The sequence below is a fragment of the Lagopus leucura genome, unplaced genomic scaffold, assembly GCF_019238085.1.
Source record: "Lagopus leucura isolate 7727_CA_CO unplaced genomic scaffold, USGS_WTPT01 Super-Scaffold_100157, whole genome shotgun sequence".
Taxonomy (NCBI): domain Eukaryota; kingdom Metazoa; phylum Chordata; class Aves; order Galliformes; family Phasianidae; genus Lagopus; species Lagopus leucura.
This window is the reverse complement of record NW_024962334.1, coordinates 10,487,594-10,508,363: the sequence shown is the minus strand read 5'-3', so window position 1 is coordinate 10,508,363 and position 20,770 is coordinate 10,487,594. Positions and strand designations below refer to the sequence as shown.

The following is a 20,770-nucleotide window of genomic DNA, read 5'->3' as shown; positions in this document are numbered from 1 at the left end:
TCAAAACAAGGAACATTATTTTCCCTGAAGCTAAATTCCCAGCAGTCACAAGACTGCAGCAGTTGCAGACACGATTTATGACATCCTCCAAATGACCTCTCAAAGCTAAAGACTGATTAAGTGTAAGACACAGAAGGTAGCTCCTATCTGCCTGGATCACATGCTGCACAGTCGCAGCACAGTGAGCATTTGCTATTGAGCTAACAGAACTGCTCCTTAGCTTTCTGCTGCGTGCAGCACTGCACTGCCATTGTATAACACCAGAAGCACAATGACATACAGTAGAATATATCAAGTCCTCTTCTAACCTGATCTGAATCACTCCTTTCTTCACATGCAGCTGTTCTTTGCAGCACTGGTTCACAGGTGTATCTATAATTTTCTGGGACATGAATTGTCACTTGACTTCAGCAGCACTGTCAGTACCGAAGCAAGACAACAGCAGTATCTGAAATTAGGAGTAGTTTGTAAGGAAAAGAAACAACTTGAACTATTCAGAGCATGAATGATCCCATTTTCAGAAATGGGCTTTTGTATAGTTGTCAAAAGCTTTACTGTACTTATTCAGTGCTGCACTGAAAATACTCCCATGGCATATGTATGCGTTTATATAAAGGCAACTTCAAACTACTGAGAAAAACTTGTCATCTCACTCTCAAGAGCTGAAGTATGAGGTGACATTATGTTGGCCAAGAGTGATTTGTGATGGCTCCATCATAGGAAGCACTGTCCAGATTTACACCTGGCTCAAAGGCAAATATGCACAGAATCACCCAACAAATACCCTTCTCCCCAAAGGCACATTAAAAACAGTCAGTAGCATTCAAGACAAATTGGAGAAAAGTAGAAGGATGAATGGATGCAATGTCTGATGTCCTGAAGTTGTACATTCCTCTGCAGGATCCAAGTGTGTTGACTTGAATTCATTACAGTCAAGAAAATTTACTGTAATCTACTAAGCATTCCCAAACTGTACCAGCGACAGCTACTTCACAAAACTATGCTTCCTTTTTTTCTTACATGAAGAGTAAGCTAATGAGCAACGCTGATATTTAAACCATCACCACTAAGCCTCCAAGATTGTATCTTAGCAAGATAAACGGAGAAGCCTGCAGTTCTGAGAACTGCTGTTCCAGATGTGAAGCACTTCCCTCACAGTTGCACTGCGTTCCACTTTTGGGAGCTTTCTTCATCGCCACATCGTTAAAAATACACAATTTACCTTTCTTTCCTTGTGGCAAAGAGTTAAGAGTTTTTGGGTCTGGAAGAGAGGCTAGAGATGGCAGCTCTGAAAATGCTCCAATTCCATACTATCAAAGACTGACCCAATTCTCCCACTGAGACTGAAATGGGGTCACAGAAGGAGGTCCCACCTCCTTTAGCAGGTAGATTCACACTGCAACTTGAATGTGACCTTACTTTTCTTCATAGCTAATCCAAGGCCTACAAAGGTGAAAAACAGTGGAAGTTTCCTCCTTGCTGAAAAGGTAAGCAATTCCCAAACAGAGGAAGTACAAAGCAATCAATATACTTTGATCAAGATCTTCAAAAACAAGTTTTTCTTGAAACTGTAACATTTGCAAGGCAATTATGAGCTCTGAGCTGATGTTACACCCATTCACAGAGTAACAGCTGTGTTTGAGATGAAAGTTTAATTTTACTATTACAGTGTTCTTCTGTCATTAAACTACAAAAAATCCTGAAATTCAGCAGATGTTTAATAGTTCTAATTATTTTAAAGAAATGCATTAGAAAACAGTTCTAAAGCATTAGGGAAACTGAATGAGGCTCCTACATAATCAAGAGGGTTTTAATGAGTACACATGATCAAAACAGAAGTAAAAGGCACTATTTTAACTGCAGACACAGGCTAAGTGTCTGTTCAAGTCCTACTGTGCAGAGTGTGCTCTTTGCCTGTCACAACACAACCCCAAGGACAGAGTGCAGGATCTCCTAGGGCAAAATAAGAAGCTAGAAACTCTAAGCCAAGGATATTTCTCAACTCCAGAATGGAAGAACTGAAAAGTTCTAAGGAGAATTTCAAATCTTGGAATGAAAGAACTGCTTTGCCTTGGTATTATTCTGTACTGCTCTGCTGAAAGTCTAGTCCTATTAAAGGATGAGGACAAGGAGGATGGCTTAAGCTTTTCCAGGCAGACTGGCACCATGCCCTTTTGCAAGGTCTCTTAGGGTATGGTCTCATACCCCGAGAATCCTGGCAGGGACATGAACTTGAAGTTGGTAATTCTTATTTTCTTCACACTGATGTTTTCAGAGCATCAGGAGAGAGAGCCGCTGGGTAAAATACCCTCTTTTTTTCAGTACAGATGTAACCAAGGAAAAGACATCACTGCAGAGACAGAACTACCAGAAACACATATCTCAGTGATTCAAATGCTAAGTTAAGGTGCAATCTTTCTCTTCCCTTCTACTGAGCAGTGTCAGCTGAGTAAGTTCAAAACCCAAAGCTTTTGAAACAGCCACAAAACCAAAACCAATACAACTTGTGATAGAAAAAAAAAAGTCTAATTCCCAAAGAATATTTGAAAAAAATACTTGTATTTGTTCTTTGGATGATTTATGCCAATCTCTCATTGATCATACCACATATGCTAAAGTCGTTACGTAGATGTTGATAACTTCTGTAACAAGGTCACTGCTCTGCCAGATACCAATTCAGGATTATAAAACTCACTCACACGCAGGCCTCAAACATCAAACAGTATTATCATTCCTCTTTTAAACTGTTTTAGAGTTAGCTGTATTTACACCCTTCATAAGAAAGCCCTGCTAACCTAAAAGAAAAATTGCAAAGCAGTTACCTTGGGTCATGAAAAATCCTCCAGCAGCTTGTGCAACGGATGCCTTAACATTCCCTAACATCAGACTAGCACACGTTTTTCTCCTGAACAAAAAGCTCAGTAAATACACTGGCTGCTAATCAGACCCACTGCCATATTTGAATTAAACACAGAGCAGCCCAAGAGAAAGCAGCGCTGATGCCAAGCAGCTCTACCCTGAGCACACGGCTCTAAGGAGGCCCGCTGAGAAAGTTTCCAGTAGAACAACGTTCCGATGCAAAGTGCTGACTCGATGAAACCCAAAATATTCCACAGGAATGTGCTAATTCAATGAAAACTTTTGAGAGAGGAGAGGCCGGCTGGCCGAGCAGCCAAGGAGGCAGGGAGCTGACTGGCTCTCCCAGCTCCCGGGGTCACTGGCTTCCCCAGCTGGCAGGCTGCCAGCCTGCTAGTCCCTGCTGGCAGGGAGGCCCTTTAATAATAATAAAGTCTTACAAAGTGTCCTGAGAACCAAACAAAGGCATTTCAGAAAGACAAACAGAATTACTTCAGACAGAACCAGCTGCAAGGTTTGTTCAAAAGGATTCAGCAGCGTTAGCTGCAGGAGAGCTAACATTAGTTTGCTTTAAGCCACCAGCAGCCCTCTCGCTTGGGTCTTCTCATTTTTAAATGTCTTCCAATGAAGGAGTGTACCCATACTGTAAATACACCAAGCTACAATTGCATTCAAAACATACACTTCACCAGGTTAAGTCTAATCACCTGCCTCTCAGCAGCTGGAATTGATGCAACTGATGCACAGAGGTCAAGGCAAGTTGGTTCCAAAGCACTGAGTGTTACTCAAGCAAACAGCTCTGCCAGGCCAAGAGGGCCCTCCATGAGCAGCATCTCTGAGAGCTGCCTCTAAGTGAGCCCTGCATGTCACTCACCATTGCAGACAAGAAAGAGAAGACGTGCCTGGAGAAGCTGAAGAGAAGTGGTATGGCTGTGTATGATGTTAGCAGTTGTTTTCAACAGAATCCCCCCCTTCCCCTCAAACACACAGAGCAAATGAACTCGACAAAAGGAACAGGTCAACTAGCCAGTAATCCACTTTCTCCATAAAAGCGGCTTCTAGCAACCTGTGGCTAGCCAGTGCACAGAACCTATTTGGTCTTCTCAGCTCAGCAAAAAACACTACGAAGAGGATTCTTAATGGCTAAAGACTGTCTTAAACAGCCTTGCTTTAACATGAACCACCACAATGTTTTCAATGTTTTACAATTCAGCCATGTAAACAGCTTTTGTATCAGAACAACAATGTACTGGTCTGAGCACCACAAGTAGTTTAAGAGACACTTGGAACAAAGTTCCACAGAAAAAAGAGTTCTCAGTACATGTCAAACTGAGAAATCAATGAGATCTCTGTTGGAGAGAAGTCGTATGATTTTAAAAGAAGGCCAATAAAATGTACTGATTTATTTATATGAAAATCAGAACAACTTCCAGCATAGAACTAGGACAAATTTGTGACCACTCTTTCAGAAAACGTGAAAAATCAGCCAGCTGCCACAAACTGCTGTTCACTGGCTCTTCCTACGGCCAGAAGCAGAACACAAAGGTAGCTCAGAAAGCAATGAGAAATAGCCTGTAAGGATTCGTTTCTTTTTTTTTTTTTTTTTGAGCTTCAAATCACAACTAAACAGTCTTATGACATTTTCTGGTGAAGACTATATGCGTTAGGCTTGCATTAAAAAGAATGCCTGTCTCAAAATCGCACAAGATGCACAATTTGCTCCCTGACATTTCCTAGAAAGAACAACTCATCTTCATACATTTACAGTACGAGGAAACGTAACCAGTACAGGATTAGATATACACACAGTTCAATCCAACTGCCCAATTTTTAAAACATCTCCCAACCCCCAAAAGCCTAAGGCTTCCTTCAGCTACTTTCAATTCAAGAAGAAGAGAGAAGAGCAAGTAAAAGAAATGTAGGTATTTCTCTCCTAGACAGAAGCAGGAAACCATCAGCGACCAACATAAACAAATGATGCCTACATGGGTCTAATTGAGTATATCCAGCAAGAGCCCAAAATAGCCATGAGAAAGTAAAGCATAAAGAGATTAAGACCCCCTTTGGGAAAGAGATCAAAAGTCAATAGCAACACTTTTTCTTCTTGCAAGCAAAATTCAAGATGCCCTTCCTATAGCTTATGGCAAAAAGACAGATCCATCACTGATCTCCTTATGCTGGCAAACAGCAAAAATACAGGAAAAAATGCAATCATTTAGGTATTCATATACAATTCTAGGCCTGTAATCACAGAAGCATTTGGTCAAGTTATCGATCTGCTAGTTAATTTTCTCTCATTATTCTCTTTAAATGGATCCCAATTATGCCCCAAATTACTGAGTGATACCCAACTCTGAAGCCATATTAATTTCTTTACACTGCAGTATAATAAATAACTTTATACTGTAAGATTTAGTCTAAAGGTCCAGAAGCTAACCAACTGTAATTAAAAGGATCAATGCACACTTCTATTACGGGTTGTAATGAGAATGAAACTATAATGAAACTATAATTCCAGTTAAGTGTCTCTCAAACCAACGTATGTAGTTTTCTCCTTTCAAGCTTGTATCACCAATTCCTATTATAAGAGACTGCCCTAATTTAACAAATCACGTTTCAGATAATACCTCATACTATACTGTCCACAACTGACTTTTGTCACTTTGCAGATTATTTCTGCTCATTTTAAAGATGGGTTGTTGTTTCTTTTTTGTCTGAGGGGACTACGCAAAGATAACAAGATGGCTTCAAAGAGCTCCAATTAATTGTGGGCCAGCTGAGAGAAACAATGCAGGAAAAAAAACAGGCTGAATATGGCACCACTGTGGTACAATGGAACACAACCAGAAATATCAAGAGGTTGTTATGCAATTGCTGTTTCTTTGGGCAAAAATGTTCACTGGATGAATGTGCTTGCATGTACGTGTAAGAAGCAGTGGAGGCAAAGGATTTCAGTCTGTCAGCTTGTAATTTGTGCGCATCTCATGAGTTGGATTATAGCCAGAGCTTGCTCTCTGCCAGCCTGCCTCCTCCTGCTCCATCCAAACTGACCCTAAGTGCTTTGTCCCTCCCTCACTGGGCTGCCTAGTCTGCTTCTCCCTTATGTTCAACATTTCTCTGTACATAGTTCTCTAAAAACCTATCTTGGAAACTGTTCGATTCAAATCTAAATGAAAACAACCACCACCACCACCAGATCAAAAAGAAACATAACTCTCTGCTAAATGAAGCAAACCTCCTCAAATATATGTTGCAACAACAGAATAAAAAATAAATAAATCTATATTTACTTTACCTGCATACTGCACTTTGACATGGATTTCACAACTATATGATTTCAAATCATTTTTGCAGTTAATGTTTTGTTCCAGTGTCCCCGATGCTTTATTGCTATCCAGACAAAGAACAAGATGGGCCAAACCATCCTTCAAGACTTATTCCAAGACAAAGTACAATTAAGATGTCATAAAAGCAAAGGAGTAAGGAAGTCAGTGAGTCCATAGCACTGTAGGTTATTTATACATCAACTTTTTTTAGAAAGGACACTAAATGGACATTGATCAATATCTGACCTTGTGATGAAGAATGGAATAAAACACACCCAAGAATAATTTTATGTATTTCATGTATTTTACACATTCAAAAGAATTATTTTGAAAAAATTAACTACAGATAAAACCACGCTATTTCTGAGTCAATTGTATTAGTTACTTGAGTATCTTAATAAAAAATTATTTACGCTAAGGTTTAAAATAAAGAAATAATGATCAGCTTACTTCTTTCTTACCATTGTAGGTTATCCTTGGTTTTGTCAAACACATCACGAGATGTAAATCCATTTCATCAGAAGATACAAATTTTGAACATACAGGGCACTTGAATCCTATGAAAAAAAGAAGTAAGTTGAGTACACTTGGCCATGCAGCAAATGTTTACATTCAAGCCAAAATTAATAAATAAATACTCTGCAAATATTGAAAGCCAAAAATAAAAAGAATAAATCTGTCAGGTTAAAAATGAAAAGCTGACATTTCTTACATGAGTTTAATCCCCTTGATTTCCAAAGACCTCAAAACAGACTGCTGCTTTGGCAAATGGATCTGTTGCCAATTGTTAACAAGTTACCATTTCTGGAAGGTAAAGCTTCACAACCACTCTAAGTTCAGCTTAATACCAAAGGAAGAGTGTAACAATCCTACTACAACAGAAATTGGACGCATAGGGAGCACTCAACCATTTAAGCATGTTACCTGCTTTATCAGGGGCAGGGGGGAAGGGTTGGACTAGATGAGCTCTGAATCAAGTTTCACTTTTACCAGGAGTAGAACAGAACATTTAACAAAGAATCTCTGTTTTACATCCCACCTTTACCAGTCTGCAGCACAGGGAAAACATTCACTCAGAGGTGTCACCTCATCTACCGCATCACTAGTATTTCCTGTAGCACTGAATTTGACTTCTCCCATCCCAGCCAAGCAAACGTAGTTTAGTTTGTGAGGTCAAAGCCTGAGGCAATGCAGGATATAGACTAACTAAGACAGTCTGGGTTGTGACGCAACTGCATAAATTATTAAATAGTTTTGTCATAGACTATTAATTTATGTCATTACCAAAGACAGTAGTCTTCCAGTTAAGGAACAAGACTGGCTGGCCAAGTTTTACTACCAAAAAAAATAAGTATGAGCGGTAGACTGAATTTGATCTGCTAGGAAAGTTAACACACAAGCGGGACAAAAAAGCACCCAGCAGGGATCCTGATGAATAGCAACTGTTAAGCATACCGACAAGACAATACAGAGCAAAAATACCTACTTGAGATTAATCAAAACCCATACTCAATACAAATTTCTTCACTGACATCGAGGAAAAGCAGTGATACCATATAGGTGGCTATTGTGACTCCCACCAACATCTGCACCCATGTCTGCTTCCCTATTATTACTTTGTCGTCCCTTGCTTTTGAACTTACACTTTTGGGAGCCCACAATGAACCAATTCAGCCAAGGCTATTGAATCACTTGATGCTGCACTTTCAAGTTACTGATGCCTGAGAATTTTGATCTTTACTGTTAATTATTATTCAGATGTAGATGAAGCAACTGACCCAAAGTATTGCACTCCCTCTATCAAGAGAGCACTTGCTTTTGGTACAGATGATAGGAAGCAACTCAAAACAGTCAACTGGAAAAACACATGAGGAACTCCGAGCAGCAACTGAACATGTCTGCCAAAACCACTTCCTGAGATAAAACACAGCTCTGATTCTTCTCATTTTAGTTGTAGGTGGTTCACATCTACTTGTTCTTGTTTCAGTGCTGCACTTCATTTCAAATATTGCTCCTCTCTACGTATTTAATATGCCTCTCCAAGCTCACACATTTATTAGCACAAGTTACAACTACAGTTTAACAAGCACAAAACAACCAATCACATATTTTGAAGAACAGGTTGAAGGGATTATTTACTTGGAGAAAGCTTTGTCAGACAAAAGATAAATTAAAAAAAAAGGTTCAGCCACTGTGTAATCTTTCCCCAGGGCTGCAGCTCAACCTGACTAAAATCTAAATTAGTATCTTAGTCCTCCAAAGACTCAAAATCACCCATGACCATTTCGTTACATTTTTCCTCAGAAAGTGACCTAGGGGTAAATTCGACTGTTATCAGCCAAATGCATTTGATTGCTTTTAAGTCTAGTCACAGCCAAGAAAACTCCTAAGACTCATCCCTTATCCTCATTCACATGCTTCTCTGTGGCATAACTGACAACTTGTTCTGATGTGAAAAGCATGCAACTTCCTCATACACTGCAGACAGCCCTGCTGGGCCAGAAGGATGTGTTTGCATTACAGCAGGTTAGCAATTATGTTTATGGCTAGTTAAGCAGTGGGACAGTCATTAACAGGATATGTCTGCTTTCTGCACAAAACCCTTTGAGCTATTCCCTGGAGTCATTGGCATGTCTAAGCAGAAGCATAGGGGCAAAGGAAAATCATCAAGAGGTTTTCAGAACCACTTCTAAAGTTAATAGGTTTTTTAAAAAGGTACTTCTTCCAGGAATGCTGGTATGGAAGACTTACATACAAAAAGAAAAGTAGGGAGGGACTGAGCATATAATAACATTATTAATAATAGCAGCAGCGGCAGCACTCAGTGAAAGCAATAAAGATTTTAATTTAAAACTATGCTTAAAAGTAGACAGCTGTGAAAGATCTTATTGGGTATCCCCCTAAAGTACTCAGTTGAATATGTTTTTCCTGTGCCGTGGTTTATCTGGCAGCAGCTCAGCACCACAGAGCCACGTGCTTTCCCCAGGTGGGATGGGAGAGAGTCAGAGAGGTAGAAGTGCAAGAACTTGTGGGTTAAGATAAGAACAGTTCACTAGGTAAAGCAAAGCTGTATGTGCAAGCACATCATAACAAAGAATTTATCTGTTCGGTTCCCATGGGCAGGCAGATGTTCAGCCATTCCCAGGAAAGCGGGGCTCATCTCACGTAGCTGTTTCTCAGGAAGACAAACACAGTCATTCTGAATGTTCCTTCTTCCTCCTTTAGCCCAGCTTTTACTAAGCACATGGTATGGAACATCCCTTTGGCCAGTTTGGGTCAGTTCTTCCAGATCTGTCCCTTCCCAGCTCCTTGTGCCCCTTAAAAGACCCCTCACTGAAATGCCCTTGCCTCTGTACAGCACTGCTCAGTAACTAAAACACTGTTGTGCTATCAACACTACTTTCACCTTAACTCCAAAGCACAGCACCACGTTAGTCTCTATGAAGAAATTTAATTCTATTCCAGTCAAAACCATGATGTGCTACTGTATGTCTGTCCTTAAGTCCTATATTTTAACAATATGGTGTCTCATAACATGTTCAGTATCAAGGGGGATCTGAAGGTAACAGGTAAGCAAGTACAGACATCCTCTTGACGCAGCAAGTCTGGGATATCCAACTGCTACAGTTGTACTTAGCACACAGAACAACACTGTAAAGAACTCCAAAGGTAGAGGACACTACACTTAACTAATACCAATGGACCAAACTAACAGCCACTGGTAAAGGTATCTTTGTGAAAATATGTTTTTCCACTGACTAGCATCAGCTGTGAGCCAGAGACCACCATTAGAGCAGAGAAAGTGCCTTGAACTTTCAACATCTACCGAAACATTTTCTAAAGCAAATGAAATCCCAGTTGTCATTCCCTCACGTTGTTCTGTTGTAATCACTAGCTTCTGGATTTAGCTCTAGAGATGCACAGTGCATGCTTTGTGTGAAGGATACTGGTATTTCCAACTTCTCCAGCAACCCCAAACAAGTTATTTTGAAGTTAGACACATATATTTAAGAGTACTTTAAAAGATAAATAAGTGAACATTCACTACTCAAAACACCAGTTCAAGTCCTAAAAAAGCTGGTGTTTTCCCATCTTCTCTCAAATCAGAAGGCAACAGTTTCATGACCCAGTTTACAATTAAGTACTCCATAAGAACAAAGACTCTATTGAACTCTTGCTCAGCAGGCTAATAACATCTATAGTCCTTGTTTGTTTTTACCACCAGTTTCAACGAACAACTCTGATAAATTTATGAAAGTTTCACATTACTTCAACAATCAGCAACTAGCTAAAAGTAACTTGCTCTTTACATGGCTTGTTTCACTGAGTTTCACAGGTAAAGTATTCACAGCCACTTGGAGGACAAAGCGAATGTAGTCATCAGATGAGGTGGCATCAGGTGAAGCGTCCTGCGAAAACTCTGAATTGCAATTAACTACTTTCTCACCTATACGGATACAAGCTTACAAGGATAGCACAATGCACGACACACAGTTCCAGATGAAAATACAACTCATACAAAGTTACCGGTTTCTCAGCATCCTTTATCTCAGTCATGTCCCACCCATGGCCCAGCCCATGTAGCAGCCACCCACCGCTCCTCATTTCACCATCACCCCTTATTCGTGGCACTGCTCTCCAGCGGTACGTCCATTTGGGAACAACTATTGTCAAGGATGAAGCACGAGAGTAGAATTTCAAAGATCTCACTAGCCCCTGCCATCAAATTAGATTGATGCATTGGTTTCACAAAAACAAGGTCAAGTACTCCACTGATTTTATGTTTGTTGCCCCTTTTCTTGTTTGTTTTTCAAAAATTACTAAATGGCTAAGATAAGTTTGTTGCTTATATACATAACTTATGTTATGTATTTTACAAGCGCTGCTCTGAAAGTAATGCCTCTTGTTTTATGATGTTGGCCCACAACATTAGAGACAGATGTTGGTGGTACAGCAGCAGAGGCTGAACCTTCCCACCAATATCCCATTACACGTTGTTGCCGTGTGACAGATGGCAGCAGAGGGGCAGTCTGACAGAATGGCATCTGACATGGAAGTGCAGATGAAGCGATGGGGTGGGATTGAATTCCTCCATGCACAAAAAAGGCACTCAGTGACATTCATTAATGATTGCTGAACGTTTCTGGACACCAACCAATGGATGTGAGCACAGTGAGGCACTGGGTGGCATGATTCAGCAATGGCAACAGTGGGTCACTTCCACTGGGGCAGATTTTTTATTTTTTATTTATTTATTTACTTTATGAGCCCACTGTGCAGGCTCTTGCTCATCACTGGTGAGAACGCATAGCTAATGGGGGTGGAATGTGTTTTGAAAAATAGTTTTGCAGCTGAGAATTTACTCTATGAAGTACTGTTATTATGCTCTTTGCATTCACTGTACTTTCCATGGAAATAAATAGGAAGCATTACTTTCAGAACAATTTACACATACGCAGTTCAAGGCAATTCCTCTCCCCTCAGTGTGGCTCAGGAAAGCTAAGAAGTGGGACACATGCTTTATTTCATTAAAGACAAGCCACTATCGCCCTTGTATTAGGTCACTGTTAGGTCAGCATATCATGGCAAAGCTGCCCTTTTGTCTCACACTGTAGAAAACATTACCTGCAATAAAATAGTACACTAGGGAAGAGCCAGCTCGCACTCCTTTTCTCATTCTCATTTTCTTTCTGTACAGCAGGAAAGAACTGAGTACCAAATCTGAACTAGCACACACAGCTAGCCAACAAGTGCATACTTAACACACAGGAGACAGAAAAATTCTTACAAACTCACACTGAGCTTCACTACCTTGAGTACAGTACTGAAAGTAACACATTACTTACAACAAAACCACAGTTGTGGAAAAAAGCAGAGTTACAAGAACAGAGACAGAACAGCAGGTTGCAGTGAAGGGACAAGAAAATCTCAAGGTGGCAGAGAAGGTTTGAAATAACTGAACTTGCTTAAATAGCAGGAATTCAGTACTCAGAGGTGAATTCTCTCACTCACTCCCCCCTGTATCTATCACTTTGATCAGACTGCTATCTTTTGCAAATGAACCTACAGGTAGTCAAGAAATCCCACCATTTCTCACTTCTATCTACAGAACTCATAATTTTTATCTCTAGCAGGCTTGGAAACTGTCTGCAAGGACAGGTTGGTGGGTGGCCACTCACAGTATCCATACCAACTTCAACCTTTTGTTGATATCTTGCTGTGTTTGCCTTGCTTTGCAAACAGACTGTTTTGCCTGCAGTTCAGCAAACAGTAAAGCAAATAAAACCAATCCAACAAATGATAAGCTCCTCAATCTCTACAATATTTTTTTTTCCCAAGAAACGTTTTGGCATTCATCACTTTTGGAGTAGGAGGAAAAAAGTTTTAAAACAAACAAACAAACAAACAACAAAACAACTTCCAGACGGCACAGTGCAGCGCCGCTGAGCTGCGTATAAAGGAAATTGTAAAGCAGTGTTAGACCTGCACAGAAGAATGGATGTTCCTTTTGGTTAATGTTAAGCAGTAGTAGCAAGAAGCGACCATGAATAACATGAACCAAAGAGACAGCCTCAGTCTGACCCAAGTGAACTTTCAGCAGCAAAGTCTCAACAAGGACATTAACAAGGACATTGCTAAAACCAAACTAAATGCATAGCAATACTTATTGTCCTTTAAAAATAAATACCTAACAAAGGCAAGTTTCTATATGCATGTTTTCAAGTTAGATGGAAAAAAATCATCTCAGTTTACATTTAAGCAAGACATAAACAAAGAGAAAGATTTACATACATGTACTTTTATAAAACGTATCTGAGAATTAAGAAGCCTGGCAAATGTTACTTACATATTTGCACTTGTCCTTCGGAATTCAGGGAAATAAGTACAGGCAATCTAGAGGCACAGCATCCAGTAAATATGATGGTATGCAAGAATACTGTCATGCAAATAAAGCCTGCATAACAACTCTTAAGATAAAACAAAAACAAAAGGTCCTTCCCCATTATAATGGCGAATACCTTACACAGTCAGAGAAACACAGTTATTAAGGGCCTCAAGAGGTCACCGAGTTCATCCCGAGCAGGGAAACTGGGTAACTGTACCTTGAGGAATTAATCTACCCTTAACAATTCACTAGCGAAAGATTTTACAGTCAACCTAGGCAACCTGCAATGCTGATCACCTATTCCTAGAGCGTTAGAAAATCTTCCCTTATGTCTAATCTGACAGCCTTCTCTTACAAAAAGAGATCATTTACTTCTTATGTGTTCAGCAGACACAGAAACCACCTGGTAACTGTCCCTTACAACAAAATACATGCTCCCACTACAAAACATGTGCTCCTCATCTTTTTCCTCTAGCCTGCACAAAACCAGTTACTCTAATCTTTCCACATAGGCTCTGCAATCTAAAAACTTTCATTTTTTTTTATTGCTGCCTCTGGACTCTGTCCAATTTTTAAATACTGTGTTTCCAAAATTGGGCAGAGCTTTCAGGCTGAGACTTTCTAAGTCCTATGTAGAAATGACTAGTTACCTATCATACCGTTCAGCTGACACCAATAGTGAATGAAGGATGTATCCATCCATCCTTTACATATGTGCATGCTTATCCTGTAAGCAAACCGACTGTTGTGTCATTCCATTCATAACCCATCAGCAATCTGTGAATCCCCAGCAGACTTGTTGACAAGACAAGCCAGGTCCAGTGGTCCAGTTTCATGGTGGTGGCTGTTGTTTTATTTCCCCTCAAATTCAGTATCTGTCATGTAGTGGGGTTTTTCTGTTTGTTTGTTTCTGAGAAATCTTGAACATCTTTCTAATGAGTCAAAAACGGTGCTGAATTCTATGCAGCTTTGCCCCCAGATCTCAGAAGTTTGGTACTGCATTTCATTTCTTGAAGTGCTCCCCAAGAACACTGGAAACACACCTATGTAGACCACTGCTGAATGCTTGAATTGCTCTCTCGAAACAGATACAGGAGTTTTTCCTTCTATTTCTGCATCCACCCTCTTTTCCATCTAGATGATATTCTCTAAGTTAGTTGATAGGAATATCAAACAGAATAACATATCCATGTTGTGCAAGTATAATGCCTCTACTTTCACTTTTTTGTTTCACATGTAACCATGTACAGGACTACCAAATGAGATTCTAGGTACAGCAAAAAAATAGATAGAAATAATTCAGACTACTGCTAAAGTAACAAAAGCACTGGTCAAGTCAAGCTTCTGTTACACCCTTCTGTACTCCAATCTGTAATACTTAATGAAAAAAAGAAAATAAATCCAATCAAGACACCACATCAGAGTTATTTGCCCACAGAACGTTCTCTTCTTTCCTTCTCAGCCAGCTGAAATGGAAAGACAGAATGAGTAATTCCTTAAAAAACTATGAAGCTTTCTTGAAGCAATGCGCTTTCATGTACAAAACTAACAAAACCTGGCAATCTTATTCTCAAAGAGAGATTATTTCATATTAAATTCAAGAACAGAAAACATGCACTTTTTTTTTTTTAAAGCTACGTTTAAGAAGCTAGAAGATTAAAAAAAAAAAAAAAAGCAATACCAATTCCAAGGAACCCTCTGAGTGAAGATTTCTAAATGCTGTAGCTACCAGTACAAGTGACCACATGAAAAGTTTGTCATTTTATACAGAAGAGTTCTTTTTATAAGGGAGAAAGGATACAAATTATCGTTTGGTTTCTGTCCTTCCTTATGCTGTCAGTAGCTTAAGCTGGGAGAACACAGCACCACCTGGAAAGACTTCTGGAGACAGAAAGAAATAAAGAAGTACTTCCTCCAATTCCAGAAAGAAGTAGGAAATAATAGAGACACAAAGAAGGCAATACAAAAGTTCCAAACTATCATTTTAGAAAATTGAACCTGATTGAACACAAATAATTTGTTCCTCTCAGCACTTACTGATTTGTACTCATAAGCTATAGCAATTTCTTCTCTGTTTGTGCTGTGAAACTGAAGAAAATACACACGCAAATTTTTTTATGAAAACAAGGAATCTTCTATTTTCTCATTTAAAGCTCCCACAGCATTCAGTGGAAGAGGGAAGAATATATGAAACGGGAAAAGAAATGAACAAGCACGAAACATTTTATTTAAGGACAAACTTACAGGAGCCAACAGAAAAATCAGAGCAGATGTTTGGATAATACTTCATCTCCTAAGCAAAACTCAAAGATGGACAATCTTAATACACAAATTAACTCCCTTCATCCTGTTAATCAGGTGATATATCCAATAGCAATCATTGGCAAAATAATGCAGAACAGAATCAGAACGAAGAACAGGAATTGAACAAGCCTTTTTCTTACTCAGGAGTAAAGCCTTTATCAGCTGCACAACTTGAGGTGTCTAATGCCAATGTTAAAGCATGATGATAATTGTAACTGATAGCTGAGTGCTTTTAGAAAGTGAAGAACAAGAAATACAATCACCAGAGGAGAGATGGAATGGTGAAAAGCCCTATACTAAATACCTTGCAAACCAGAAGATAAAAATTGGAGGTGGGAAAGATCTATTGAAAAGTTGTTTTCATTTCTTAATACAAAAATAAGCTGTTCCTAGAGGAACAATTTTATAGGACTGATGTTATAGATCAGTGCAAACCCAACAAAGGGAGGAGGGAAGAATCCTTAGCTCCAACTGTGTGAGAGAGGTGTATGGTTGGACACTGTCCTTCTCATTCCACCATTTACACTGACTACAGATCCCTACAGATGACAGACTTCACATCTCCTTTGTTGAAACTGCAAGTGGGTCTATGCATTTTCAAGTTTATAAACACAGTAACAAGAACCATTTTTAAAGTGACTTGTACCACATTAATTAATTGTGCTTCAGACAGGTCAAATCTCCCATCAGATCCACATAACAAGTTTCTTAATGGAACAGAAGCAGCTTAAGAAAAGACAAGCATGAGCATAAACTTGTGTTGGGGGGTGCTTTCAGTAGATTTAAAGGCTAGACCAAGCTACAGCAGTCTTCGTAAGAAAAAAAAAGTTGCACATGCAGTCAAAATCCAAATATTCTGAATTGCTGCATATGATAAATACCCCATCAATCAGGGACTAAAAACTTTACTTACCTGCAACACCTTCCCCAGATGAACACCACTGATTCCTATAGCAATAGGAGGTAGGTGAGTGGAAAGGCCAAATGAGCATGCTCTCTTTCATACAGGTGTAATAACTCCCTTTCAAAATCTGATTTAAGGGGAACAAAGGAAGGTAATGTTTCCTCTCTCATGTCTGCCCATCATCAGGTCTTCAGAAAGAGAGTTAAGTGTGAGGTCTCCATATATCTGCACTTGCCAAGTAATGCTAGCTATGTGGGAAGAAATGAGTTCTTCATCTCAGAAGCTGGTGTACACAAGTGAGGCTCTCACTACCTTGAAATAATTTTGTGAAGATGTGCGGAGGACAACAAAGTTGCCTAAATATGCAGTTAAGCTAACTTGGACACATTCTGGAACCCAGTGAACTATGTAATTCAGAAAACAAGTAGTTAGAAACACTCACAGTCAATAGTTCTGGACATTAACATTTTATTTGTATGTTGTAGGCAGGATTGACTTAGCAAGCAATCTTAGTTTTTCCAATACCAAATGATGCTAAATAACTCACTGCAAGTCACGCTGGAGGTCTGAAAATTTAATGTAAATGGAAGTACTTAGAACTCATATTTAGTAAATACTACATATCCCCACCACTTTTTTCCTATTTCATCTATCACTGTTTAAGATCCAAATTCTGTTCTCTCATTCCTAATCTCTCCTAAACCTAAGGCTGTTTTGTTTTTCCTTAATTTTCCAACTCCCTCGCATTTTTCTTATTCCCTGGAGCCATATTTTCCTCAAACACGTGCTAAAGAAGGCCTCTTTCCATTCATCACAGTGTAAGTCGGGAAAGTCAGGCAGGGTAACAGCATTCTACTGTTCTCTTCTGGAGTGATGAAGTAATTCAGCAAGACAGTGACATTATTCTTACGCAGAGGGAACCAGTCTGTCTTTACCCACGTTCTTCACAGTGTCCATAAGGCCAGTATTTTGACAAATACGCTCAGATTAAGGAAAATGCTTTCATTACAAGTCACAATTTAAAAGCATAGGAAGAGCTACTCCAAGATGAGAAGAAAGTATGAAGTCCTAGATTTTGAAAAGGCACAGAAGTAAAAGTCTCAAAAAAATTGCAATGTACAAAGCAACAAATCTGATTAAAATTACACAAAGCATGATAATAAGAGAAGGGAGGGTGGCTATATCATGCTGAGAAAATATATAATGATAGCTAAAAGGAAAGAGGTATGATGTGAAAATGGCTGAGTAATGGTTGACAAGTATGACTAAACTGAACACGTGAAACGGAGCATCTTGTCAGATGCAGAGAAGTCTTCTGAGCAAACTAGCCAAAATGCATTTAAGGCCTTACAGGAAAAAAAAAGAATGGGAGAGACAAAGTAAACACTGCACTTGAAAGGCAGCAGAAAGGAACGAGGGAGCAAGCCCCTGGAGAAGGCAGCATCTTAGAGGCTAGCACAGATATGGATGCTGCTTGAAAGCATGCAGAAGACAAAGTTTCTTGGAGAATCTGAATACTATTGTTCTACTACACAAACAAGGTGATAATGGAGACCTGAGAAAGCACAGCATTTACAGACAACTGGTCTGCTGTCTACAAAGTTTTGACCAAAATAAGTGAGGATACAAGAAGTCCTCACTAAGGCAAAACTTTGTGAAGTTTGATTCAGTTGAAATACTTACCAATAACCTACTTGTTCCTGCAGAAATAGAGGTAGCAGTGACAAAGAAAAAAGGGGAAAACCAATCAATGCCAAAAAAAGTCAGTATAAAATATAAGAAAGAGTACAACTGGGAAGAATCTATGTAAATAAGAAGCTAAGTTGTTACATGGGATGTTCTCAGAGTTTAAATATTAACTCTAAACAACATTTCATATTTTAACAGCATAATTACGTATCACAGATAGTTGCAGTTAAATTTAACATACTGTCATTCAATTTTACCTATTAAAAGTACAGTTTCAAGAGAGTCCATAACAAATGCTTAATAAAATGGGAGAGCAGGTTCTTAAGTTGGAATAATACTGAAGTTTTATAATTACTAACTTTGTAAAAGCACCTATTTCTAAGATGGAACATTTTAATATTAGGGGAAGTATCAAAATGAAGAAAGCATGCAGAATGCCTCAGAGGAGAAAGAGTAAAGAGGAGACATAATTGGTTCAGAAAAAGATAGAACAAGTGACACCCCCAACTAAGTTTTCTTTGCTGTTGTCATTAAAAGTAAAGGGAAATCAAGCTGTTAATTTTCATGCTGCAGCCATTCAATCACTACAGATCTGCCTATATTTCCAGTTTTTTTCTTATCTTTTAGAGAATATGCAACATCCACGCCATATTCTGCAAAATCTTACAGAATATCCGTAAATGAGGCCAATTTTGAAGTAACTGCTCTTTTTGAACAAAATAAATATTTTGTGCATCACTTGTGCTTTAAATGATCATTGCAGAGAATGCTACTGAATGTTTTCCTCGATTTATACCTGCTGCACTGGTTTACCGATCAAAATTGTCTGCTTAGAAATTTGTTTACGCATACTTACTTTAAACACCTACTCTTAGAACAGAAACACCTTGTTTACATTGACTAGATCATGCTAAAAAATGCTCATATGCAAGAATACACAAACACAATAGACTGCAATTGGAACAAATTAGTTCAAATGACAGGTGTTTTGACTTTTCATCAGATTGAGTAATAATACATTAAGTAAAATGCTTTCACTTATCCCATTATGGCTTCCGTTTAAACAAGGATATGCCTCCAGTACTTATCCATAATATTACTGAAAGTAAAAGAAGCTACGTTATCTATTGAAGAAGTACAACTTCAAACATGATCTGACTTGAGTCTGTTTGAATACTGAGACTGACAAACTACAGTATGCTAACAAGTTATATTTTTAAAGTTTTAAAAAGTTGTAGGTTGGATTTGTTTTTTGTTGGTTTGTTTTTTTTTTTTCCTACTGGCTGAAGACCAATCGTAATTTATATTCTGGGAAGTCTTTACATCATCAGGGCCACAGTGTGCCAAGTGCTGTGTGTGTGTTTGCACATACGCACTAGCCCATCCCTTGCAGAACCCACATACTAGAGTAGACAAGGAAAAACAATGGTTACAATGGGAGAAATATCTGCATTAGAAAGGCAGTAAAACTCGTCCTAGCTTACATAGCAAGTCAGGTGATTCTTGTAAGTCTCTAGGTATTACAGTATATAAAAGTGCCTGGTTGCCTCCCATGACATTGAGACAAGGGTAACAGAAGAAGCAAACCATGACACAGATTAGCACTACCTACCACATAAGATAGCTGTTGTAACCAGAGCCTTACCTAAAGGGAGAGGAAGGCTCTTTTGTAGTTCCCTAAAAACAGTGACCAAACAGAATATAAGGAACTAAATGCACAAAAAAATTTTTCAAAACCCTTTTAGGACGCCATAAACAATGCCCAAGTTTAAGTTTGCACACCTCTTGGTCATTTTATGTGTTCATTCCTTCACCTTACATTTGCCTCTCAGCAGCACTATTTCCTCTGTTCCTGCTGTCCATTCCTGTCCATGCCTGTCAACTAGTGAGAAGCCAGTCTAAGCAAGCATTGCTTTAAGCTTTCCCACTGCACACTGCTGGTTTAGCTGGCCTGCCAGCAGAGGCTAAACCAGTCAGACACCGATGGGATCAAAACAGCAGCTAGAGGGCAAAGACAAGTGAGGTGAAATGAACACCTGCATTGCTTAAAAAAAAAAAATAAAAAATTAAAAACAAGAAAAAGAAACCACAGCCAACCAAATGAAAAAGACTGTGTACTTCTAGAACAAGGATGACATAATGAAGAAAGCACGTGTTACAGACGCACTTCAGCTGCCAGCAATTTACTTAAAAGACAAAAATCTTCCATAATGCATGTTAAATAACAGAACACATAGGTACTCTCAAGCAACTAGGATTTCATTCTCTTCTAATTTCTGCTTTTTTTTTTTTTTCTCTAAGTGTGAGGTACTCACTAAAACTAATTTATCAACCTTCCATCATTACTCAGAGATCCAAATCCCCAAGTTAGACAATACTAGTAACCTAACACCAAAATGATTAGAGAGATTTACTTGACTTTTTTCATTGTAGCCTTTCATTCTAGGATTAAAAATATAAATATTGCAACTTATCAAAGTCTTCTATGGAAAACCAACAAATCACCACTGTAGTTCTGAAAAGGAACTTTCAGTTAAAGACCAATAATCCACACAAAATATATGTGTATGTTTACCCTTAAGTAATCACCTACTGATTTGTTACTTTCACAGACCAGGTTTTAAGAATTGCAAAGAACCAGCATTATTTATAGGCATTTCAATTCAGATCTCCCTCCTTCAACTAAGGGATGTATTAAAAAGAGTTTCTGTTTCAGCATACAGAAGACATCCTTTAATGGTTTATAAAAGAAATGTCCCCATTACACTGTCGATGGATAACTGTCTCACTCTTAAACCTTGTTGC

At 38.8% G+C, this 20,770-nt stretch overlaps 1 protein-coding gene across 1 annotated transcript in view; it reads right to left on the bottom strand.

Moving 5' to 3' along the window:
• The window catches only part of ZNRF2 (zinc and ring finger 2), a 55,680-nt gene that overhangs the window by 19,264 nt on the left and 15,646 nt on the right, over positions 1 to 20,770 (bottom strand). The window contains exon 2 of the mRNA XM_042888726.1: positions 6,644 to 6,739. Coding sequence (XP_042744660.1) covers positions 6,644 to 6,739 — 96 coding nt within the window. The remainder of the gene's footprint in view (positions 1 to 6,643; positions 6,740 to 20,770) is intronic.